General features: G+C 42.2%; 1 protein-coding gene across 4 annotated transcripts in view; it reads left to right on the forward strand.

Annotated features, from left to right (window-relative positions):
- The window catches only part of MACROD2 (mono-ADP ribosylhydrolase 2), a 2333538-nt gene that overhangs the window by 2175817 nt on the left and 130558 nt on the right, over positions 1 to 27163 (forward strand). For 3 of the 4 annotated variants that reach the window (XM_069547115.1, XM_069547114.1, XM_069547116.1), the window contains 2 exons: positions 4193 to 4255; positions 9155 to 9223. In XM_069547115.1, the coding sequence (XP_069403216.1) occupies positions 4193 to 4255; positions 9155 to 9223 (132 nt within the window). Of the gene's footprint in view, positions 1 to 4192; positions 4304 to 9154; positions 9224 to 27163 lie in introns of all 4 variants that reach the window. The other variant, XM_069547113.1, reaches the window with a different exon arrangement.

Genomic DNA, 27163 nt, shown 5'->3' on the forward strand with positions numbered 1-27163 from the left:
TCACCTTGCTTTTAGGTGTGGGGAAGTAGTCTTATGTGACACTCAACGTGAATGAGGTGGAAATTTATTATTGGAAATAAATATGGAATCCTAGAGCTGTATTAATTAGGAGAATTTAGCTTCCATATGACATTTTTTAGGCTCACGAAATAGCCTGTCACTTCCCTATATTTCTTCACATTTATTGTGAGCCTTTTAAATCCCTTCTAATAACCTCAAGTTTGCATTCCCCAGTCTACTTCACTTTTTTATTGTTTATTTGCTTCCTGTGAAGACAGCTAGACAGACAAGCCCACAAAAAGGGAAGCTTGTCCTTATCCAGTACTTAATAGGGAACGGTGTAATGGGATATTTTTCTTTCCTACCAGAGGAAGCCCATTGTTTCACTCAGAACTCACCCATTTGAGGCATTTTAAATGGATGGGATGTTAGAAGCCAGGCGAACTGTCCTTCTGAAAGTGAAATGAATGCTAGTCTAATTGCCGGAGAATGTATCAAGTGGGCTTGGAAAGCAAGACTTCGACACTGGCTCCCCCTGCTGGCTCCGAGGGTGCACTGTCTTCGGAAACTGATGAAAGCAATATACCTAATCCTTTCATTTGAGGGCAAGGGACTCAAACGCCAAATGTAGCATTCCCCTAGCAGGCGTTTACTCCGTGATAAACATACCAAGTGTTTCCTGAATTTGCTTCCAAAGGGCAGAAATCCTGCAACCCAGAGCACCCCACAGCCAAGATTCTGTTTTCCAAGAGGAAAACAGAACACGCCACTTGGGCAATTTCATTAGGGAGTGGGACCACCACGGACGCGGGGATTAAGGGTAAAAACCCAGTAGCTGTAGGTGAGATAAAGACCCAGACTGTTTCTTACGGTTATACAGTTGGTCGTGGGGGCTCTGAATTTCCTTTTCATGTGTTTAGGACGGCTGGAACCTTCCTGTGACTTAACTGTTGTTTCTCTTTCCCTTCTCTCTTTCTCTCTCCGCAAGAAAGCTTTTACCCCCACTCCATGCGGTAGGGGAAAAGATGCACTGACCAGATTAATTTTAAAAACAGTCGGTCACTGCAGACTTCAAGCCTATTGTAAAATCTGTGTTAAAAGGTCTGGCTGTCGGGAGAGACAGGAAAGCTGGTAGATTTTTCCTGCTTGAGTCTGGGTCCATGTGGTGGGAGGAAGGCAAAACACTGACCTATGGTTTTGACACGTGCCCCAGTACCAATCGGACCTTGGGAACAGGAGCAGGAACATCAAGGATGACTGTTGCCTTCCTACAGCACCTCCCTGGAGAACCAAAACAGAGAGACATTAGAAATGTCCTTGTAAATACTCCACGGAGAACCTTGGGTTTGGGGAACTGCAGAGCCACCCCTACCGAGGTTATACTATAACCCTGTGACAAAGGGCACTGTGCTGGGCAGAGGGAATCTGTGTGGTCCAGTCGCTAGGTCATGTCCAACTCTTTGCAGCCCCGTGGACTGCAGCACGCCGGACTTCCCTGTCCTTCACAATCTCCCTGAATTTGCTCAAACTCACATCCATTGTGTCAGTGACACCATCCAATCAGCTCATCTTCTGCCATCCCTTTCTGCTCCTGCCTTCAATCTTTCCCACCGTCAGGGTCTTTTCTCATGAGTTGGCCCTTCACATCAGGTGGCCAAGGTATTGGAGCTTCAGCTTCAGCATCATTCCTTCCAGTGAATATTCAGGATTGATTTCTTTGAGGATGGACTGGTTTGATTTCCTTGCAGTGCAAGGGACTCTCAAGAGTCTTCTCCAATACCACAGTTGAAAAGCATCAATTCTTCAGTGTTCAGCATCCATACATGGTGCTGCTGCTGCTGCTGCTGCTGCTAAGTCGCTTCAGTCATGTCCGACTCTGTGTAACCCCATAGATGGCAGCCCACCAGGCTCCTCCATCCCTGGGATTCTCCAGGCAAGAACACTGGAGTGGGTTGCCATTTCCTTCTCCAGCGCATGAAAGTGAAAAGTGAAAGTGAAGTCGCTCAGTTGCATCTGACTCTTAGCGACCCCATGGACTGCAGCCTATCAGACTCCTCCATCCATGGGGTTTTCCAGGCAAGAGTACTGGAGTGGGGTGCCATTGCCTTCTCCGATCCATATCGACTATAAGGACCTTTGTCAGCAAAGTAATGTCTCTCCTTTTTAATACGCTGTCTAGGTTTGTCATAGCTGTTCTTCCAAGGAGCAAGCAAGGGAATTATACACACACTTTATTTATTTGGCTGTGCTGGGTCTTAGCTGCAGCGTGCAGGAGCCTCATTGCTTCACGTGGGATCTTTTGTTGCGGTCCATGGGCCCTAGTTGTGGCGCATGGGCTCTGGAGCACAGGCTTAGTACTTCAAGCAAGTGGGCTTAGCTGCTCTGTGGCATGTTGGATCTTAGTTCCCTGACCAGGGATCAAACCCATGTCCCCTGCATTGCAACGAAGTGGTCCATTCCTAACCACTGGACCACCGGGGAAGTCCCCATACTTACACATTTATTTATAGATTGAACCTCTTCCCCATGCCTGTGTTGCTCTTATTTATTTATTTTTGTCACTCTGTTATAAACTTTTTCTTTCATTCAGGCCAGATGTTTTCGCATTCTCCACCCTCCTCAATTCTGCAGAGCTGCTTGGTGAAAGGCTCCCTCTCTGCCGCCGAGGCTCTTATTTCAACTCCACGAGTCGCATCCTCCTCTGGAAGGATGCCCATCCTCTTGCCTCTGGATTAAGTGTTGGTAGTTGGAACAGATGGTGGGTCAAAGCACTCAAGTACAACTTGGTTAAGTGGTCTAAGCCTGGCTGGGGGTGAGGAATTCTTAAAGGACTCGGTAGGGTGATCCTTCTGCTCCCTGTGATCTCGGTTGAGGTCATTGATTGGGAGTGTTCAGCTGGCAGCAGGGCCAGGTAGGAAGGTGGGAGACGGCTTCATCCACATGTCTGGCCACTCTGCGCCGCTCTCTACCTGTCCCCCTCTCCCCTCGGGGGGCTCACCTGAGTGTCTTTAAGCAAGGTGACTGGCTTCCCAGAGGCAGAAGGGGAAAGCTGCCAGTTCTCTTAGGCTTTGGCTTGAGGGGCCCAGAGAATCATGTCCACATTTCACTGTCTAAACAAGTCAGAACCAGTCCAAATTTCAGGAGTAAAGGAGTAGATTCCGCCTCTTGAGCAACTGGGAGCTTTGGCCAGCTTTAACCCACGTGTGCAGAAAACTTCTACTTCCCTGCTTTCTGTACTTTAACTGTGTGTCTTATATTTTATTCCTTTGTCTTTACATAAATTTATCATTTAAAAAAAATTTCTAAACACATTTGGAAACCCTCCCAGCAATGAGTTCTAAAATGATGACTTTGAAAAGTTTATTTTTTTTCTACACATAAATCCACAGAGATATATACATTTTAAGCCAAAGGGAAATTTTTAGCTAGTTTCCAATATATAGCCACCATTATACCTGCCCAGTTATTTATTTTTCAAGGAGTTATGTATTCCGGCATAAACTTGACCAGCATAATCTGTTCAAGATAGAATATTTTGTAGCATAGAAATGTTAGACTGTCATGTGCAAAATGTAAGTAAATGTCTAAGAAATTAATGGGGTGGGGTGGGGGGCGCGGAAGGGAGGTCCAAGAGGAAGGGGATATTCGTATATGTATGACTGATCCACTTTGTCATACAGCAGAAACACAGCATTGTAAAGCAGCTATACCCCGGTAAAAAAATTTAAGTAAAAACTGTAAAAGAAATGAAGTAAAAATAGGTGGGTTTTTTGCAACATAAATCAAACAGGAAAATAAAGTGCATAGGAACATAATCAGCCAACACTCTTTACACGGCGCATATTGGTTGAGTCAAGGGAAGAAAGCAAATTGAAATTAAAATCTGTTTGGCACTTCGGGAAGTGTGTGTGAGAGGAGAGATGTGACTAGAACTGCTGAGTGAATTTTGTTTACCGCAGTTCAGCTTTCCACCAAGCAAATCACGCGAGAAGGGCCCAGGATAAATGCGCCTATTTATGTAGGTAATTTTTCTGTTTCACACCTCTGGTTCATCTCTCTGCCTCGCTTTATGGTGGCGAGTCATGCTACATTGGTTACAATTAATTTCACCGCTGCATATTAGCCATAAAGAGATATTTCATAAATTGACTTGATGTATATTTTTTTTCCCCCTCTGTGGTTTTCGAAAAAGATGAGAATGCTCCAGAGGAAAAGCCAAGTGCGGAAGAAATAGAAGAGCAGAGCCAAGAAGCAGGTGGGCTCAGATTTCTTTTGAAGCGTCTCCTCGGCCTCGTCCCCAGAGGTGAACAATAGCTTGACTTAGTGCTGTTTTCAGTGTTCATGCCGTTTCATCGGGTTAGCCTCAGTGTCCATTGTGGTCTCCCTCAGGCAATCACCAGCCCTGTTAACGACGAGCGTCAGGGTCCTTAGTCAGAGCAGTGCCTCTCGGGCGTCAGTCCCGAGCTCCTCTTTGGTCCCGGGTGATAACAGTTTGCTCAGTGATGCTCTGCACGGGACCGGCAGAGGCTGGAAGGACCACGTCAGAGCTGGGCTGACTAGGGCAGGTCAGAATCAGCAGATTCAGTTTGAGGGGAAAAACGAAATGAAAAACATTCAAAGGACAGGTATCAGAGGCTTTCCTTCCACAACACGTGGAGTGGCCCGCACTGTTTGGCACTCAGTTTTGAAGAGCTGTGCTCCTGTTCATTTTTCTATATGTTGTGGATGATGCTGTGATGTGGCCTTGACTCCCCCACACCCAGAGCTCCGTGAGATCCAAAGAATGGATGTGCCAATGAAATGCTTAGAGGTCTTCTGCTGTATATTGTAAACTGAACATTTTTTACACTTAAAACTCAAAAAAGATGGTCATCACCTTAGATTTTTCTTTTCTTCCTCCCCATTTTTATACTCAGGCACGCTCTCCTTTGAAAGAACGATTCACACACATGTTATGCAGTTGTCAGCATAACCACCCACATAAAAGCTTCCTCCTTCAATTTTTCCAAGTCATTCTTCTGATTCTAACGAGCCCAACAAGTGGGGCATCTTTAAAATGGGGAGCTCTGCTCATGTGCCAGCCACACTCTGAGCCGTACGCTGGACTCTTGGAAATAAACCAGGCGGTATGATAGGTTTGTCACTGAGAAGTTCCTCCATTAACCTTGGAGATTTTGCTGGAGAACCGAAAGCCTTTACTATTAAACTGGAAGATGGAATTGAAGACGGCCAATCAGAGGAGGCACTGAAGCAGGGCGGCAGGGGCCTTGCGCACCTGCTGCTTGCTCAGCCAGCGCCCTTTGCTTAAATGCAGTCCTTGAGATGGAATGAATTTCTGATACAGAAAAATGGTGTTATCTGCACCACTGTTGCCCCCAGCTCCCGGTCACCACATCGTTATGTTCCATGGAAGATGAGGCTTCTGAGAAAAGCTGTCACTGTTTTCACTATTTGGGGCCGATGAGTATTAGTCAGCCAGCTGCTGACAGCTGAGGCCATTCTCTGAACGCTGTGGCTTTACAGGTTTTATTCACTCATTGTGTGTGTGTGTGTGTGTGTGTGTGTTTGTCTCTCAGTCATGTCTGATTCTTTGCGACCCCAGTTGCTCTCTGTCCCAAACTGTCTTATCAACATAAATTTCTCCCACCCCATTCATATACATATACACATACACACACACAGGCACACACGTGTATACATGCACACACATCTGCCTGCATTTTATTTATGCATCTCTTTTTCCCTTAATCAGTTGAGAACAGGCAGTTTCTTTATGGATTTGGGACCATCTTGCATGTTAGCAAAGAGTCATAGAACATAAGCCTTTTTCTCCACCTCTCAGATGGACATCACCACCACAATGTGGCTGCCTCTCAGTGTAGAGAAGATTCCTAAGCACACCGCTTCTTGTTCTTCTAAGCAGGCGTGCCCGCTGGTTCAGAGCCCAGTGGCAAGATTCATCTCGGATCCTGGCCACTTCAGCATATACAGCTGTAACTGTTCTACCTCCCTATCCTGGTGCAGAGAAGTCAGAGGTGCAATGGTGCTCATTAAAATCCTTTTGACCTGCTGTTATTCTTCCAAAATAAAAATATCTTCCTTTCATTCATTAGAAATTCCAGCTTCAATTCTAACTGCACAGCTCTGCACGCCTCTTCCATAACATGCAAAAAGCAACCAGCATCATCCAGCGGTTCTGACTGCTGCCGTGATCAAATCAAAGTGGTAGATTCTCTTCCTCAAACGGCCACTCAACAAATACCTATCCAGCGCTCGCTGTGGCCCAGGCACGGCTCTGGGCACTGAAATAGGGCAGTGAACTATAAAGACAGTATCTTTTCTTCCTTGAAATTTATACTCGGGTGGCAGTGATCCAAAAGGAAATAATAAGAAAAGTGTGGTGGTGCTAAGTGCCTCGTGGAGGAATGAGGTAACGTAGAAGGAATCCTGAGAAGACAGCTTTCCATTGGCTGGACTCAGGGAGGACTCCCTGACGACAGTAGTTAAAGTGAAATCTCAGGGACAAAATGGCAGGAGAACGTTCCAGATGGAGGGACCAGGGAATGCAGATGTTCAGGTGAATTTTAACACATCAGCGAAGGAAGTTCAGAGTGACCGGAGCCTGATGGATGAGAGAGAACAGGGGTGGGATTCGGGAAAATACCATAGGACCAGGTTATGTCTGATGTAATCAGTAAGAACTGATTCTGTTAGAACTACAAGGGGAAGCCAATGGAAGGCTTTTAGTAGTGAGGGAGCATAATCATTTTTAACCAGCTCCCTCTTGCCTGTGAATGAAAATGAGCCAAAGGAGCCAAAGTGAGACCAGTTGAAAGACTGTAGCAGGAAAGCAGTGATGGGCGGTTTCTGGAAATGCAGACAAAATGGACTGCTGTGTTTCATCCCAGAGGCAGAGGTGACGGGAGGTACCGATGGCTTAGATACAGGGCGCGGGGACCCAGACCACATCCTAGGCTTTTAGCATCAGTAACTGTGTGGGTGATGGTGCCACTGACTAGTGTATGAAAGACTGGCCACAGGGCACAGTTTTTGTTAATAGAGTTGATAGTTCAGATTTGGCCATGGTAAATCCAAGAGGACTCTCAGCCATACGGGAGATCAAGAAGCCAGTTAGATATATGAGTCTGGATTTCTAGGGAGAGATGTGGACCAGAAATACAGGCTTGGGTGTTGCTGGTGTAGAAACGCTACTTACAGCCACCTGACTCAGTGGGATTTGCTGGAGAGGACATGTCAATAAGGAGAAGAATCGGGCCTGGGACACCACGGCATGCAGATACGTGGCAACAAGGGGGAAGGAGCAGCTGCAGCAGGCAAGTATTCCAGAAAGAGCAGAGTAGACCCTGAGATGCTACTGAGAAGCCAAGGAAGATAAGAAAGGGAAAATGGCCCGTGGATTTGGCAAAGTGAGGTCACTGACACCTCTAAGAAGAGAATGCTGCGAGGAGGATGGAAGCCGATTGGCTTGTGTTACGGAGAGACTGGGAGATGAGGAAGTTTGGAGCAACAACAGGGACTGCTATTTTGGGGAGTTTTGCCTTGAAGGGAAGCAGAGAGCTGGGATGATGTGACATCAAGGGAGAGTTGATCATTTTTAGTCTGTTCTTTTGTTGTTCATAGGAGTTTGTCACCTAACAAAAGACAGTGATTCATCTCCCATTATCTCCCTACTAACAGATTTTATCCTCTGTTCTGGTAGAAATGTGACCTGAGGGTGATAGTCATGTACGTTACCAACAAAGGATATGCTGAAAAAAATGTCTGGTTAGCCTTGATTTTGTTGAAAATATAGATATTTATTAATTGCTCACAGAATAATATTAATACTATTTCAAAGATTCAGTTTAATAAATATATCTGTAAAGTTTTAAAGGCATTACCAAGGAAGCCACTTTTTTACTTTGTATGGAAAAATCAATCTTTTTTTGAGATATTCAACACTTTATTATAATAGATTTTTGTTAGATTCTTTTGCTCAGCTGTGAGCTTCCCTGGTGGCTCAAAGAGTAAAGAATCTAACTGCAGTGCCAAAGACCTAAGCTGGATCCCAAGGTTGGGAAGGTCCCCTGGAGAAGGGAATGGCTACCCACTCCAGAGGACTTCGTATGTGGCGCTAGTGGTAAAAAACCCGCCTGCCAACACAGAAGGCATAAGAGACACAAGTTTGATCCCTGGGTTGGAAAGATCCCCTGGAGGAGGAAATGGCAACCCACTCCAGTATTCTTGCTTGGAGAATCCCATGGGCAGAGCAGCCTGTTAGGCTACAGTCCACAAGGTTGCAAAGAGTCAGGCATAACTGAGCAACTAACACACGTTTGCCCAGCTGTAGGCTAATATAAATGTCCTGAGTGTGTGTGTGTGTATGTTTCGTCATGCGTTTTTGAGTTATCTTTAGTTTTATAACCTCGTTACTGCATAAAAAATGTATACATTCCTTTTCCATTTGTCAAGTATTAACTATTCCAAATGATTTTGGTAATCCTTCCCATCTTAAATTTACTATTTTAGTGTTAATAAGTTAGTTACTATTCTGCAGGCCAGGTGGAGTGAGTCCCTGGAGTGCTGAAGTCCTAAATAGAAAGACCAGCTCTGATGAGGTTCATTGCTGCTGTGGTTGGGGGGGAGGGAGCAGCGCAGGACAGGGACCTCCAGGTTCCTTAGTCCCCACCCTGTGCTCGACTAACATAAAATCACCAAGCGGCTTCTGGTGCTTTGTGGCAAACGCTCCCCTTCCCCGTCAGATGCGCCCCTGCAGCCTGACAGCATGGTGTAATGGGATGAGGCGTGGTGCGGAGGAAACCCAGACTTTAAAAGCACTTTGTAGAAATGTGCAACTTTTTACTAAGAAAACTAGCCTACCACAGAGGCAAGGGAAGAAACAAAAGGCCAAAGCATCACAGTCCCAGTATTCACAGAAACACAGTTCTAGTTCCTTGGGCTCAAGCTTAACTAAGGGTTCTTGTTCCATTCGTCATAGAGGAGGGTCACAAACCCGAGCGCTCCAAAGACCATTCAGTGTCTGAGAGCATGAAATGGGCTCCTACGTTCTTCGGTGGAGTGGGAGGTAAGGTGGGCAAGGCAGCGCCCACCTCACAGTATGGACTCTGAGACAGTGTCTCTTTCTGCCTTACAGATGGCACCAGCACTGCTTCGGCGCCCAGCCCTTCTTCAGAGGAAGCAGCTGAAGTCTGTAAAGATGAAGGTATGAGACCACTTACTCATCTGAAAATCTGTGCAAACTCTCAGAAAACCATCTGGATTTTGTTTGTTTGGGGGAAATGAAATAGTGAGCAAATCCATCCAATCCTCTTTAAGCATGTCTGTTTCCAACGCAAATATCCAATCTGCTCTATTTTATTCCATATCTATCCTTTTCAGAATTTGTATATCCATTTGTTCCTCTAACAGTAACTATTCATGAAACAACAGGATGATTGGAAAAATTATGTTTAAAGAAGATGTTTATTTGAAACAACAGAAGGAGGCTGTTTACAGCTACTTGTCAGGAATGGGTTCATTTGAGAATCACCTACCAGAGAACTCCATTATCTAGACAGAATAAAAAAGAAATGTTTGAAAGGCATCCTTGAAAATAAATCTTTGACAAGAGCATCATTCCTCATTCTCTGGACAGTTACTATGAGAAAATGTTGCTGACCCAAGTATCTTTAAAAGAAGAAAAAAGGAAAAGAAAAATTTATGTTGGTTCTAAGAGAAAATTTGAGGGAGAAATTGCAGGGACATCCATGTGAAGATAACACAGTTTTTAAAATATGTATCACCTAAAGGGAAATGAAATTGTCATTTCTACCCCCTCTGATTAATTGTCCCCACACACAAAAAGTAATACTTTAAATCTGTAATTAATAACTACTAAAAATGCTCCCAATGGTAGATGAGATTGTTGTACAAATGGGCATCTGCTAAACCATATGACCTCCTTGGAACTTTTAGATTAATATGCTGAATGCATTTCTTCAGTTTGGAGTGATAAGAAAATATATCTGCATGTAAGATTGATATTAGCTAGTCCTGGAATCAATGTTTAGAAAATCAAAGTTGTCTTAAGAATAACACTCGACTGTTTACATGATTCATTTCATCTCATGTTGCCTGTAAACGGTTTTCATAAGTGAGACATCCTGTGTAGGAAGGATGGTTGCTAAGAGTGTGAGCTCTGGGGCCAGATGCTTGAGACCTAGATCCTGTCTCTGGCACTAGCAACGTATGTGGGCTTTCATAAGGAACTCTTGTACTTAGCAAGGGATTAATATGTCATCACAAGTAGTTAACTTCTCTGTGGCTCAGTCTTCTCCTCCATAGAATGGAGGATTACCTTGCAGAATACAGCGATACATGCCCATTGCTCAAACTGTTCACCTGGTACCTATGCAGGGTGGCTTCCCCAGGAGACTAGAGAGCTAACCTTTATTAGGGAGGGCTCTTGGAATCAACACCGGTGAAAGGAAAGCATGCAAGACTGGATAAATAAATTGAACGGCAAGGCGTTCTCAACCGAAGCCGCAGCCAGGCTGAGGATGGCGTGACAGTTCTGAGGTGTCCAGCTGGGGCGTGGGAGTCTGGCTCTTAAACCTCCCACTGAGGAGTCACCTGTCACTGGCTGCCAGGGGAAGGGGCTGTGGTCTTGGATGAAGCCTCTCTCTTCTGTTCAGATGATCCTAGAAGCTTGAGAAGGGATGAGAGCAGCCTACGGCTAGAAGAGGAAGCTCTTCCTTCCTGAAGGGGGATCCTGTGGACCAAGACAGCATCCACTGTTCTCTTGCTTTGGGTGGTCTTTTTCTAGTTCTTTGTCTTTTTTTAATGACTCATTTGGCATCTCCCTTTATACCACTCAAATATGTGTTTTTGGTTGTGTTTTTTTTTTCCTTGTCAAAAGACCAAATTTATTTATTTTAATTGGAGTTTAATTATTTACAATATTGTATTGGTTTTGCGATACATCAACATGAACCTGCCACAGGTATACACGTGTTCCCCATCCTGAACCCTCCCCTCCACCCTCCCCATACCATCCCTCTGGGTCATCCCAGTGCACCAGCCCCGAGCATCCTGTATCCTGCATAGAACCTGGACTGGTGATTCATTTCTTATATGATATTATACATGCTTCAATGCCATTCTCCCAAATCATCCCACCCTCTCCCTCTTGCATGCAGGGTTATTGTTACCATCTTTCTGAATTCCATATATATTTGTTAGTATACTGTATTGGTGTTTTTCTTTCTGGCTTACTTCACTCTGTATAATCGGCTCCAGTTTCATCCATCTCATTAGAACTGATTCAAATGTATTCTTTTTAATGGCTGAGTAATACTCCATTGTGTATATGTACCACAGCTCTCTTATCCATTCATCTGCTGATGGACATCTAGGTTGCTTCTATGACCTGGCTATTATAAACAGTGCTGCGATGAACATTGGTTGTTGTTTTATGTTTGTTTGGGGTTTTTTTTGTGTGTGCTTGGTTTTCTTTGCACTGTGTGGGCTTTTTCTATTTGTGCTGGGGTGGGGTGGGGGGGTGCTTCTCTTATGGCGCACAGGCTTAGTTGCTCCGCAGCATGTGGGATCTCAGTACCCCGACCAGGAATCAAACCCCCATCCTCTGTATCTCCCTGTGTCTCCTACATCTCCCACATTGGCAAGCAGATTCTTTACCAATGAGCCACCTGAGAAGCCCTCCCAATCATTCAGCCTGTGATTTAAAAAAAAAAAATTGTAAATGTCTTGAAGTAGAATAGCAGAGTTTTAGGAAACGAGAGAAATAATTAAGTGCTTCAAACTGAGATTTTTCCTGTGGAGTTGTTTGGTTTGGAGATGTCACACCTTTATAGAAACACACTGTGATGTTTCTTCATGCTTTTAGGATCTCACACCGTTAATTGCTCATGCCAGAATCAGTTTCTCAGAACACTTTTAGGTGTTTCTTTTTTTTTACACGAAACTTTTAATGGTGGTAAGTCCAATGAGTTCTGTCATGTATCACAAATGCCATTTCCTAATTAGACCAAATGTGAAGTTTGGGGGATTCTTATACTGAAATTGTTAATATCCATTAACCCCTTGTATCTAAGGAAAAGAATTTTGAAGTGCACATTTACATGTGACCCAGTTTCCATTAAAATTAGAATATACAGTTTATGATTTTTGCCTTTTTTCTGAAATAGCATGTATTTATAGAAGACCACTATTTTAACTGATTTTCATTCCAATGCTTAGACTAAGCATCTATTGTTTATAGACTGCAAGTGTTGGAAATATTACATAGTTTAGCTTGATTGATAGAGACATGGCTTAGAATGAAAAAAAAAATGAATTTGCCATTGAGATCCTCCAAAATTGAGGTCATGATGAGGTTAAAAGGCATTCATGTGTGTTGAGAATTCATTTCAAATACTCGCCGTCATGTTACATACAGAAATATATCTCCTTGGTGATGTCTGGGCTATTTATGATCTCTGCAGCTATAAGACTGCTTATAAAAATGCTTATTACACTCTCCAGTTTAAGTGCAGAGCATTTTGCTGACCGAAGGTTCTCAAAGAGCCCCTGCTCTTGTCTTTGTTTCTAGGCTTTGCTTCTGACCCAGCATCTTCTTCTTAGGTCTTGGAATCACCAATATTATGGACTGGCCTTTTGTTTTTTTTTTTAAATATCCTTTCCAGTATAATTCTCAGAGATTTTGAGCCTCGTAGTTATTTTTAGCTTTGCTTATTGGTTGGCTGGCTTTATATTTGTTATAATTTTGGCTCCCACCGCAACCTCAATGTCTTCTTAGAGTGCAAGGACTGAAAATAAACAAAAAACTGAGCAGGCTAATGTCACTTGGTTTGGAAAATAAGATTTTTTTTTAATTAAAACAGGTATGTGGAAGCAGAATAATTTCAAGAGGAAACATCTTTGGGGATGTCTTCTAGGTCTGTGATTTTGTTCAAGTATTCTAGACACATTTCCCACCAGGTTCTGAGGATGGATACTTATTGCCCATTTACCCTGTGTAGCTGCTAACCGTCCAACTCTAACAGAAGGAGGTACAACTCGTAGATCAAGAGCTAGATTCTGAGTTCCAGACAGAGGACACCTGTTCCCAGGGACTCACCCCAGCCCTTGGGTGGGCAGTGGTTGAGCTGGGAGGATGAGACGTGAGGAGGAGGAATACTGATGAATAATTCATCCATATGGGGTGGATGCAGCAGCCAGGCCTGAATAGAAATGAACTCCAAGTTAGAGAACCCTGAAAAAATATCTGTCAGTTGATAGGAGCTCTGAGGTCATTTATAAAACAGGGCACACACTTGTCTATTGGCAGATTTCTTTCTCTACTGGTAAAAATATTCCAGTGATTGATTTAATGGTAGTTTACACTGTAAATCCTTAAATACAAACCCAAGAGTACAAATGTTAAGGCTATTTAAGTTAGCAAATATACAGGCAATCAGATGAAGGGGCGTGTAAACCCAGGATTAAAATGAGCATTAGGAATATCAAGCACTCTGGTTGAAACTGCTGCGTCATCGTCATCATTATCTAAGATATAGTCGGTCTGCTAACTCAAGGAGAATTCTCTGTTCTGTTAGCTCCTAATAGATCATCCTCACTTGCAGCCAAGGTTAAGGCACCTTATTAGGGGGAAATGCTGTTTAAACACATCTTCATTCTCCTATCTTATTTCTTTTTGTTGTTGTTTAGTCACTAAGTTGTGTCCCACTCTTTGCGACCCCATGGACTGTAGCCCGCCAGGCTCCTCTGTCCACGGGATTCTCGAGGCAAGAATACTGGAGTGGGTTGTCATTTCCTTCTCCAGGGGATCTTCCCAACCCAGGGATCAAACCGGCATCTCCTTCATTGGCAAGTGGATTCTTTCACCATTAAACCACCTGGGAGGCCCATCTTATTTCTTATTGCTTAATCAGTACCCAATTTGAATTTGAAGGTCAGCTAGATGAAACCATATGCTCATCATATGAACAAAATCAACTAACGCTCAGGTGCACACACACTCGAGCTCATATTCCTTCGGAGCTCTGAGTAAGTCACAGCATTGCTGTCTGCTGTTTATGAAGTGGGATGTCACTTGGCAAAGGACATCTTAACACTGGAATCTAGTTTCAGGCCTCCTAGTGGTCCGAATTTCCATAGGATGGGGGAAGGCTTGAAAAAGAGTCAAATTTGCCAAAGAAGACAGCAGAGAAAGGGTCAGGTTATGTATAAGGAATTGGATTCAGGGATGAGCACGTGAAGTGAAGTGAAGTGAAGTGAAAGTCGCTCAGTCGTGTCCGACTCTTTGTGACCCCAGGGACTATACAATCCATGGAATTCTCCAGGCCAGAATACTGGAGTGGGTAGCCTTTTCCTTCTCCAGGGGATCTTCCCAACCCAGGGTTCGAACCCAGGTCTCCTGCATTGCAGGTGGATTCTTTACCAGCTGAGCCACAAGGGAAGCCCAAGAGATGAGCATAAATGCTCCCAACCACAAGTAGCTATAAGGCTCCAGAACCTGTTTCTGTTCCCTGTCTACACACTGGAGAGAAACACTACGCTGGGTCACCCGTGACGCTCCCCTCAGACTTCTCTCATCTGATTTTCCTTAGTCCTTTCCCTGTTCTTGGAATCCATTCTCGCCCTGCTTAGCATCCTCCCCATGACCCACCACAGTGGGACAGAGCTGTTCCCCTGCCCTAGATATGCACCTATGGAGTGTCTGCAGACACCATGACACCTCTGGGCTATCACTCTTGGATGGTAAGAGTCTGAAGTGTGGAATGAGAGCCGTTGCCCTCTGGTAGTTCAGTGAAGAAGAGGCTAAGACAAATGGAGCGTCTCCTGGACTCAGTTCAGTTCAGTTCAGTTGGTCAGTAGTGTCCGACTCTTTGCGACCCCATGAAGCATGCCAGGCCTCCCTGTTCATCACCAACTTCTGGAGTTCACCCAAACTCCTGTCCATCGAGTCAGTGATGCCATCCAGCCATCTCATCCTCTGTCATCCCCTTCTCTTCCTGCTCCCAATCCCTCCCAGCATCAGGATCTTTTCCAGTGAGTCAACTCTTCGTATCAGGTGGCCAAAGTACTGGAGTTTCAGCTTTAGCATCAGTCCTTCCAAAGAACACCCAGGACTGATCTCCTTTAGAATGGACTGGTTGGATCTCCTTGCAGTTCAAGGGACTCTCAAGAGTCTTCTCCAACACCACAGCTCAAAAGCATCAATTCTTCAGCGCTCAGCTTTCTTCACAGTCCAACTCTCACATCCATACATGACCACTGGAAAAACCATAGCCTTGACTAGATGGACCTTTGTTGGCAAAGTAATGTCTCTGCTTTTGAACATGCTATCTATGTTGGTCATAACTTTCCTTCCAAGGAGTAAGCGTCTTGTAATTTCATGGCTGAAATCACCATCTGCAGTGATTTTGGAGCCCCCAAAAATAAAGTCTGACACTGTTTCCACTGTTTCCGCATCTATTTCCCATGAAGTGATGGGACCAGATGCCATGATTTTCATTTTCTGAATGTTGAGCTTTAAGCCAACTTTTTCACTCTCCACTTTCAATTTCATCAAGAGGCTTTTTAGTTCCTCTTCACTTTCTGCCATAAGGGTGGTGTCATCTGCATATCTGAGGTTATTGATATTTCTCCTGGCATTCTTGATTCCAGCCTGTGCTTCTTCCAGCCCAGTGTTTCTCATGCTGTACTCTGCATATAAGTTAAATAAGCAGGGTGACAATGTACAGCCTTGACGTACTCCTTTTCCTATTTGGAACCAGTCTGTTGTTCCATGTCCAGTTCTAACTGTTGCTTCCTGGCCTGTATGCAGACTTCTCAAGAGGCAGGTCAGGTGGCCTGGTATTCCCATCTCTTGAAGAATTTTCCACAGTTTATTGTGATCCACACAGTCAAAGACTTTGGCATAGTCAATAAAGCAGAAATAGATGTTTTTCTGGAACTCTCTTGCTTTTTCAATGATCCAGCAGATGTTGGCAATTTGAGCTCTGGTTCTTCTGCCTTTTCTAAAACCAGTTGAACATCAGGAAGTTCACAGTTCACGTATTGCTGCAGTGCTTTACATTTCTGTACAATCTATTTTTCATTTCACAAAAAGGTAAGCTGAGAGAAAGGAGAGAAAGAAAGGCGTGCATGGGGGTTGGAAAGAGAAGAACTACTTCAACAGTATTAACTCCCATGCCAGATACTCAAATGATCTTACATAATCCTCAAAAATGATAGTATCTTATTCTATATGTTTTAGCGCTTGTTTTTCTACTGGAAAGCATAATGCATATTTATTGAAAAGTATTTTTGAATGCAGAAAAGTATAAAAGGTAACAAAAGCATATGATCCTTTTCATTTCAGAGATTAAATTGTAAAAAAGAAAAGTTTGTTTTTCATTTAGCAACATACCCTGAACATTTTCCCGTGTATTTAGGCATACTTTTTATTGGAGGCATAATATTTCATCATATGGTTGTACCATAATTTACATAGCCAGTGTCCTAATGTTTAATTATTTAGTTATTTACAACTCTCTCTGTTATAAATAATACAGAAATGCAGTATTTATATTTTAGATAAATCTGAATGTGTATCTATGATCAGTTCCTCAGGATAAAATCTTGACTTTGGGTTGATTTACCAGGGAAAGGATTAAGATATTTTTTATTGCTTACCCTCATCTTCTTATTTTAAAAGTAATGTGTATTTATTCAATGAAAAAATAAGCAAAAAAAGAAATGAAAAAATCACTCATAATGTCAATCCCGAGAAATAAACATATTAGTATGCTGGTATATAAACTTCCAGTCTTTTTCTAGGCTACCACACACACACACACACACACACACACACACACACACACACATATATATATATGAAGTTTTTTTTTTGGAGGGGGAGTATTCTGCAATGCATGCCATTTTGAAGTTGTCTTTGAAATATAGCAAGACTGTGAAATTTTTTCCATGTCTTTTGATAGTCTAATATCATTTATTAATAATTCTAATGAGCAAAAGTCTATAATTTACTTACCCAGGCTCCATTTTGAGTCATTTCTTTGGTTTCAGTTTTAAATTCTATACTAGCCAGAAATGTGCTTTTAACTTGGTAAATGTTCATGATCATTCCTGTAAGGAAATTCAAATAAATGAAAAAAATGCATACAAATCTTAATTTTTTTTACAATGAATAGAATGTGTTCCTTTTTTGATTTTTTAAATAATATATGTTCATTATAGAAAATTCAGATAATTAATGGGAGTGTTTAAGGAACAGAGTAAAAACGCATGACCAATACGACATTGTAAAGCAATTATCCTCCAACTGAAAATAAGTTTAAACAAAAGAGTTAAGACTTAAAAAAAAATGAATAAAAACATATATGTAGTCACAGCTCCTTGAGACAACTACCATTTGCATTCTGAGGGCCATTTCTTCACACATCACTTTCTGAATATTTGCAACCATGTAAAATTTTTTATAAATCAGTTATATAATGTGTGATTCTAATATCATTTTCCTTTTATCTTGTTTGCTTACTTCCCACCTTCCAGATATTCAGAGAGTAAAGCACATTGATTAAGAATCTAGTCTCTGAACTCAAGTCCCAGAGTCCAGATTCCAGCTCTCCTCTGAGCTATGTGACTTAGGACAAATTATTTCATCTATGTGCACCTCGGTTTCCTCATATGTAAAATGGGAATGATGACACCTCCATCATAAGATATTGAACAGTAAAACAAGTCAACCCCCTTAAACATGTCAAGGAATGTTTGATACACAGTAAGAGGCACAAAATTTTTCGCTATTGTTAAATACATGTGCTTATTTTCTAAAAAATACGTCATATTCTATGCACTTGTTACAGACAGCAAAACTTTGTGGAAACCGCTTGTAGTCATTTGTGTAAATCTAATTCATCCATTTTAAAGCTCAAGTGTACCCCGTAGCTTGGATGCCCTATAGTTTATTCAACCATTATCCTATGATGAGCAAGCACTTTCTTCCCACTTTATTGCCATACAAACAATGCTGCAATAGATGTCTTTGCCCATATATCTTTACAAGAAGTGCTTTTATTTGCATGGGAAAAATTCCAAAGCATGCATTCTCCCGTGAGGAGAATAGGTTTTTAATAGATATTGCCAAAGGGCTTTCTGAGAAGACTATAACAATTACTATTTCCATCAGCAATCATTATTTTTGTTATTCCTAATTTTTACCCGCTCAGTGGGTATAAAGTAATAACTCATGACATTTAAGATGTCAATATTACTATCCTGATTTTGCAGGTAACTGAGGCTCAGAAAGTTTGAGTGACTTGTCCAGTTACCCAAAAGGTAGTCAGAATTTGAAAGCCAAATCTACCTGAACCCCAAACCCAGGCTTCTTCAGTCCCACCATGCTGCTTCATGAATCATGCTTCTGGAGAAAGGGATATCGGTGCCTGCAGGAAGTAAGATGCGGTGGGAGGGCACGTGGGGAAATGGGGCCCAGGCTAGGCTAGCGGGGTGCTGAGGCTGAGGCGCCAGCACAGACCAGCCTGCTTGGTCCACATCACAGCCCTGACCCTCATCATGGCCTTTGTTCCTAAGCTGCAGTGGCCGTCTTACTCAGGAATGAGGACACAAACACCTCCGGCTATGGACCCCACCAGATATGAAGCTCAGACCTCTTTCTGTATGATCTGGCTTATGCTCCCTCATACCCCCCAGGGACCCTGCTCTATAGCCCAGCTCACTTACCTGTCATCCCCCAAACCTCACTGGCCTGCTGTATTCCACCACCATTCTGCTGCATCCGATCATCCAGGATTCACTCCCAATATCTTACCTTAGTCTCACACTTCACTGTTCCTTTCCTGTCTTACTCTTTCTCTCCCTCCCTCTGTCCTTCCCTTATTTCCCGCAAATTATCTGAGCCAACATTTCAAGGACAGGAATCAGTTCACATAATGCAGGGCAGTTGGCGGAGGGAGAGGAGGAGATCCACATTTTCATCTTTCTTGATTTCTCCTCTCCCTATTACATTTCATCTCATACAAGAGGGAACTGTCTTTTCGCCTGATTCTTATAAATCTATATAAAAATTATCATGTGCCTTATATCCATATAATATACATGACATATCCAACTCACTAGTATGTAAATATCTTGAAATCAGATATCAGATCTCATTCATTTTCATGTTTCAGGACCAACACAGTGACCTGTGCACAGTAGGTCCTCAATATTGAATATAGAACCTATCACAGACAAGGGCCACTTATAATTCTCCTAATGTCACGGCCACTTTCCCAGAATGATTGTTACTATTATCAAGGCTCTTATTAGAGCAAGTTGCCTTTCAGAATCCTCCTGTTTTAAGAAGTGAATTTTCCCCCAATGCTGTAAGAACACAAATAAAAATTCAAGCCATGGACTTCCTTGTTTCACTTTCAGACTTGGATACCCCTATCCTGTAAGAGAACAAGATAAACTTCTAAATGGTGAATGTATATAGATTATTTCCAATGACTGAGGCTAGTTATATATGCCTAATTTATGATAAGGCTTTTCAGATAAGCGCTTCAAATGCTTTGATTAAATATGTTTAAAATCAGGTTAAATCTCTTGAAGTAGATAAAATCATTTATCTACTTTTTGGTATTTAAATTATATTTATCTCCCATTTGATATAGTTTAAAGTGTACTTATATTTTAATATACACATAATTTAAAATACATACAGCAATTGGAAGGCAAGTAACAGTTGCCATCCAGTCACATTTTCACATATGTATTTTTCTCTTACAAATTAAGTGTGACTGTAATTATATATTTATAGCAGTCAATTCCGTCATGTGATCTCTTGGGTATATTCTAAAGATCTGGTGAGTGAGGCTTGGAAACAAAATTATCCCAGACTCGGTCATGGGAATTAGCTGAGTGGGATGGTAACCCTTGTCCAACACACAATTTTAGATCAAACTGTCATTCCTAATAGGTCTGAATTAAGATAAGCATCACTGTAATCTATTTTCAGATTCACTGGCCTAGTTTTTAAGCTCTTTGGGGCAAGTCATGTAGCCTTATAAGCCAAATAAGTTTCTTTTGGATTTACATCACCACCCTTGGGTAACTTTTTTAGGTTGTGCCTCAGTTTTTTCCTCTGTAAAATGGGTATAATAATAGTATTTATATCACAGATTTATGAAAACTAAAACTTCTTGTAACAGCTGCTCAAACATAGTAAACTTTCAACAGGTGTTGACTTTTTTTTTAACAATAACTGTTATTAAGTGTATCTGTTGGCTTTAGCAGAGAAGGCGATGGCACCCCACTCCAGTACTCTTACCTGGAAAATCCCATGGACAAAGGAGGCTGGTAGGCTGCAGTCCATGGGGTCGAGAAGAGGCGGACACAACTGAGCAACATCACTTTCACTTTTTACTTTCATGCGTTGGAGGAGGAAATGGCAACCCACTCCAGTGTTCTTGCCTGGAGAATCCCAGGGACCGGGGAGCCTGGTGGGCTGCCGTCTGTGGAGTCGCACAGAGTCGGATATGACTGAAGCGCCTTAGCAGCAGCAGCAGCAGCAGCAGCAGCAGCAGCAGCAGTTGGCTTTAGAATTCTAACTACTCCAAATGCGACTCCTATATCTCATTGAATCCTCACCAAATCTATTGACCTGTGTAAAGTTAAAGAAGTTCAACTGCTGGTGGTAGTCAAAACACATAGCAACAGCTGTGGCTTAGCCCCTGCCCATCAAGGTGAACATGCTCTGGCCCATCATACTGGCAGGGACCTGTTGAGCACTGAAAACAACTGGAGTGAGCCAGGCAGACGGGTGGGGACACTCCACACTCTCTCTAGCCCCCATTCACCAAGAGGGATTTGCTAGCTGGGCAACCTGGATTGAATACCACCCATAGAGTTTCCTTTTGTGCCTTCTACCTACTTTGTGTTTTAGTCTTTTACAAAAAAAAAAAAAAAAATTCTAAAATGGAAGGTCTGTACATCCATATTTTAGGATGCTTTTGTCAACATGGCCTAATAAGGGTAATCATACATCTTTACAACAAGCACACTCTTGAGAGTGATGAGGGTGCTGTTAATAATTATGCCAAGGCAAGCAATCACACTGGGACCAGAGGAACCAAATGTGTGCTCGTCCCACCAAAAATGCAGCCTTTCCTGTCAACAAATCGAAATCATAATATCACTCACGCATATTCAAGAATGTTTGCTGAACTTTGACTCATAAAAATGTACTATTCCTAGAGTATACTTTTTTCTATCTTGTCACTTTCTTGTTAATTAATATAAAAAATAATATATGGAGTAACTCCTTAAGATATATCATAAAAGGTATATTCCTAGACAGTCTGAATAAATTAAGAGCATCTGCTAAGAGCAGTCTGTTTTTCTTTTCTGTTTATTTTTTATCAAAGTATAGTTGATTTTCAACATTGTGTTAATTTCTGTCATACAACAAAGTAATTCAGTTATATATACATATCTACAAATTTTTTCTGTTCTTTGCCGTTATGGTTTGTCACGGGATATTGAATATAGTTCCCCTGCCATAGTGTAGGACCTTGATAATCCATTCTACGGTTTGTGTCTGCGAATCTCAAATGCCATCCCTCTCCCAGGCCCCCTCCTTCTTGGCAGCCACGTCTGTTCTCTACATCTGTGAGTCTGTTTCTACTTTGTAGATAAGTCCATTGGTGTAATATTACAAATTCCGCATATAAGTGGTATCAGATGGCGTTTGTCTTTCTCTTTCTGACTTATTAGTATTGTCCTTCCACATTGCTGCCAGCGGCATTATTTCGTTCTTTTGACGGCTGAGCGGTATTCCACTCTGTGCGTATGTATCACACCTTTATCCATTCACCTGTGCATGGACATTTAGGATGTTAATAAGTGTTAGTAAATTATAAAAGCTATTCTTGCCTGGAGAACTCCATGGACAGAGGAGCCTGGTGGGTTACAGTCCATGGGCTCACAAACAGTCAGACATTCAGCAGCCAAAACAGTCTGCTGCTGCTGCTAAGTCGCTTCAGTCGTGTCCGACTCTGTGCGACCCCATAGACGGCAGCCCCCCAGGCTCCCACGTCCCTGGGATTCTCCAGGCAAGAACACTGGAGTGGGTTGCCATTTCCTTCTCCAACACATGAAAGTGAAAAGTGAAGGTGAAGTCACTCAGTCGTGTCCGCCTCTGAGCGATCCCATGGACTGCAGCCTACCAGGCTCCTCCATCCATGGGATTTTCCAGGCAAGAGTACTGGAGTGGGGTGCCATTGCCTTCTCCCAAAACAGTCTAGAAATCACAAATTTAGACAAGGTAGTTTCTACATTGCAGGTCTTTTCAGAGCCTTCAACATGCTGACATGCATTGAGAAGCTCAGGGTAGACTGAGGCATGCAGCATTTCTCATTTTAACGGACCAAATATTTTTTTAAGTTGTTTTGTTTGTCCTTTTTTTCATATATAAACCATTTTAATCCAACAAATTATAGTTTGGGAAACAATCTCATATCCTATCCAGAAGAATTAAAACATATAAAGTTTTGCTTTTGATAAATTGTAATCATCATTATAATGAAAGATAAGCACTACTAAAATAACTTGAAAAACGGAGCTTGAGTTTCCTAAATTCATGGCAACACAGTGTTTTTGAAGGAATATTCTCTCGTTTCAGAAAATGTAGCCTCCGTGTTTGACAGTAGATTCCATGAGCAGAAATGTGCATCTGCCTCATTCCTAGTGATGTTTTGTTGTCATCTGTCCTTTCCGCCACTGTTCCCCAGGTGGGGATATTTATTGAGAGAGAGGCAGAGAATGTCTCAGAACTGCTGCTTTGTTAAGGCAAAAAGAAAAGGATAACTGACTAGCCCATGGCAAAGACTGAAATATCTTTCTAATCAAGTATAAAGACAAGGTTTCCTAACAAATTGATAGCATTTAGCAGAAACTTTTCTCTTTCATATAACAGTTAGCTTTCTTTCTCACCCAGCAAGCAAAGTAACACTCACATACACATCTGTGCATACGCAAAACTACACACATGTACATACACTCAGACACTGTTTTAGACCCAGCATGAATCTGCGAGACATTTCTCCCAGCTTGCACTATGATTTATGATGTTTGTGTGACATTGGGAGACTCATAAAGATCTAAGCCTCTCAAGAGACATGTTTTTCAAAAGCCGTTAGATTGCTTCAGTTTACCTAAACTATCCATAAATGTTTTCGACGCCAGCCACATTCTGGGGCAGAGTCATTACTAAACGTTCACTCAGTGTGCGTGCTCAGTTGCTCAGCCATGTCTGACTCTTTGCGACCCCATGGACTGTAGCCTACTAGAAGACTGTCCATGAGATTGTCCTGGCAAGAATACTGGAGTGGGTTGCCGTTTCCTCCTCCAGGGGATCTCCCTGACCGAGGGATTGAACCCCCATCTCCAGCATCTCCTACGTTGCAGAAGGAGGTGATGGTCCATGCTCAGAAGGAAGATGTTTCTCTTTTTCCCTTCGAGGAATCATATTATGTGATCTGATAAGATATAATAGAATCTTGACAGTTAGAATTATATTTAAAGATTCAGAGCATAAAGAGGTTGGTATTAACGTGTTTGTGCATGAGTGTGTTAGTCACTCAGTCATGTCCAACTCTTAGCAACCTCATGGAATGTAGCCCTCCAGGCTCCTCTGTCAATAGAATTCTCTAGGCAAGGATACTGGAGTGGGTAGCCATTCCCTTCTCCAGGCGATCATCCTGACCCAGGGATTGAACCCGGGTCTCCTGCATTGCAGGCGAATGCTTTACCATCTGAGCCACCAGGGAAGCCCAATATGTATAAAATAGATAACCAGCAAGGATCTACTGTATAGCACAGGGAACTAGACTCAGTATTTTGTAATAACCTATAAGGGAAAAGAATCTGAAAAAAGTGATGTGTGTGTGTATATATATATATATATATATATATATAGAGAGAGAGAGAGAGAGAGAGAGAGAGAGAGAGAGATCTGAATCATTGTGCTGTACACCTTGTACATCTGAAACTAACACAACATTGGAAATCAACTATACTTCAATAAAAAAAAATTCAGGGCATATGGTCACCATATAAACCATAGTGAGTTTCTTTTTACTTGATGAAAAAAAAGGCAAACTGTAGGGTAGGAAGCTTGATTCGGAGAGAGAACCGTTACATAGGAGGGGAAAGGATGAGTGAAGATGGAAGAAAGTAAAAGGTCCTAGGGCCAGCTGACATTCCCAAGCAAAGCAAAATGAGCCCACTGCTTCTTGAATTCTTGTATTACTTTCATGTTTCCCCCAAAGTTAAATGCAAACATAACTACAACATATAAGATTAACATTACCCACTACGCCTGCCTCTCCATTCTTAGCTCATAGAACCCTCTTGCCCCCGCTATGGCTCCATCTCATCAGAGCCTTTTCTGACCAACTTTTTAGGTATGGCGGCTCCTCCACTCAATGTCTGTCCGAGCCCCTTGTAATTCATCCATAACACTTACAGTAACCTGTAACTGTGGGTACCTCTCTTTCCTTTTGCATCCTTACTTTTTCCCAGCTCCCTCTACTATAACTCAGTTTCAATGGAAGAAAGACAACATGTACATTTTCCACCATCTTATCTTCTAGCGAGTCATACAAAGTCGGGCCTTCAGAAAGTACCAATTAAAATATATTTCAATACAGTTCAGTTCAGTTCACTCACTCAGTTGTGTCTAACTCTTTGCGACCCCATGGACTGCAACACGCCAGGCCTCCCTATCCATCACCAACTCCAGGAGTTTACCCAAATTCATGCCCATTGAGTCTGTGATGCCATCCAACCATTTCATCCTCTGTCATCCCCTTCTCCTCCTGCTCTCAATCTTTCCCAGCATCAGGGTCTTTTCAAATGAGTCAGCTCTTTGCATCAGGTGGCCAAAATATTGGAGTTTCAGCTTCAACATCAGTCCCTCCAATGAACACCCAGGACTGATGTCCTTTAGGATGTACTGGTTGGATCTCCTTGCAGTCCAAGGGACTCTCAAGAGTCTTCTCCAACATCACCGTTCAAAAGCATCAATTCATGGGTGCTCAGCTTTCTTTATAGTCTCATATCCATACATGACCACTGGAAAAACCATAGCTTTGACTAGACGCACCTTTGTTGACAAAGTAATGTCTCTGCTTTTTAATATGCTGTCTAGGTTGGTCTTAACTTTCCCTCTAAGGACTAAGCGTATTTTAATTTCATGGCTGCAGTCACCATCTGCAGTGATTTTGGAGCCCCCCAAAATAAAGTCTTACACTGTTTCCACTGTTTCCTCATCTATTTCCCATGAAGTGATGGGACCAGATGCCATAATCTTTGTTTTCTGAATGTTGAGCTTTAAGCCAACTTTTTCACTCTCCTCTTTCACTTTCATCAAGAGGCTCTTTAGTTATTCTTCATTTTCTGCCATAAGAGTGGTGTCATCTGCGTAACTGGGGTTATTAATATTTCTCCCAGCAATCTTGATTCCCGCTTATGCTTCATCCAGCCCAGCATTTCTTCTGATGTACTCTGCATATAAGTTAAATAAGCAGGGTGACAATGTACAGCCTTGATGTACTCCTTTTCCTATTTGGAACCAGTCTGTTGTTCCATGTCCAGTTCTAACTATTGCTTCCTGACCTGCATATAGGTTTCTCAAGAAGCAGGTCAGGTGGTCTGGTATTCCCATCTCTTGAAGAATTGTCCACAGTTTATTGTGATCCACACAGTCAAAGGCTTTGGCATAGTCAATAAAGCAAAAATAGATGTTTTTCTGGAATTCTCTTGCTTTTTCCATGATCCAGTGGATGTTGGCAATTTGATCTCTGGTTTCTCTGCCTTTTCTAAAACCAGCTTGAACATCCGGAAGTTCACAGTTCACATACTACTGAAGCCTGGCTTGCATAATTTTGAGCATTACTTTACTAGCGTGTGAGATGAGTGCAATTGTGCAGTAGTTTGATCGTTGTTTGGCATTGCCTTTCTTTGGGACTGGAATGAAAACTGACCTTTTCCAGTCCTGTGGCCACTGCTGACTTTTCCAAATTTGCTGACATATTGAGTGCACCACTTTCACAGCATCATCTTTTAGGATTTGAAATAGCCCAACTGGAATTCCATCACCTCCACTAGCTTTGTTCGTAGTGACACTTCCTAAGGCCCACTTGACTTCACATTCCAGGATGTCTGGTTTTAGGTGATCACACCACTGTGATTATCTGGGTCATGAAGATATTTTTTGTACAGTTCTTCTGTGTATTCTTGCCACTTCTTCTTAATATCTTCTGCTTCTGTTAGGTCCATACCATTTCTCTCCTTTATTGAGCCCATCTTTGCATGAAATGTTCCCTTGGTATCTCTAATTTTCTTGAAGAGATCTCTAGTCTTTCCCTTTCTATTGTTTTCCTCTATTTCTTTGCATTGATCACTGAGGAATGCTTTCTTATCTCTCCTTGCTATTCTTTGGAACTCTGCATTCAAATGGGTGTATCTTTCCTTTTCGCCTTTGCTTTTCACTTTTCTTCTTTTCACAGCTATTTGTAAGGCCTCCCCAGACAGCCATTTTGCTTGTTTGCATTTCTTTTTCTTGGGGATGATCTTGATCCCTGTCTCCTGTACAATGTCACGATCCTCCGTCCATAGTTCTTCAGGCACTCTGTCTATCAGATCTAGTCCCTTAAATCTAATTTTCACTTCCACTGTATAGTCATAAGGGATTTTATTTAGGTCATACCTGAATGTTCTCGTGGTTTTCTCCACTTTCTTCAATTTCAGTCTGAATTTGGCAATAAGGAGTTCATGATCTGAGCCACAGTCAGCTCCCGGTCTTATTTTTGCTGACTGTATAGAGCTTCTCCATATTTGGCTGCAAAGAATATAATCAATCTGATTTCAGTGTCGACCATCTGGTGACGTCCATGTGTAGAGTCTTCTCTTGTGTTTTGGGAATATATTTAAATTAAAAAATTTAAAAGCACCAATGAAAATGGTATTGTGGTCATCAACTGATATTTGCTGTATTCTAACTCTTTGTAAGACCTTCTGCTAGAGGAAGAAGGAAACATTGCTCTTAGCCTTCAAGAAATTTACAATT

Source organism: Ovis canadensis, chromosome 13, assembly GCF_042477335.2.
Source record: "Ovis canadensis isolate MfBH-ARS-UI-01 breed Bighorn chromosome 13, ARS-UI_OviCan_v2, whole genome shotgun sequence".
NCBI lineage: Eukaryota > Metazoa > Chordata > Mammalia > Artiodactyla > Bovidae > Ovis > Ovis canadensis.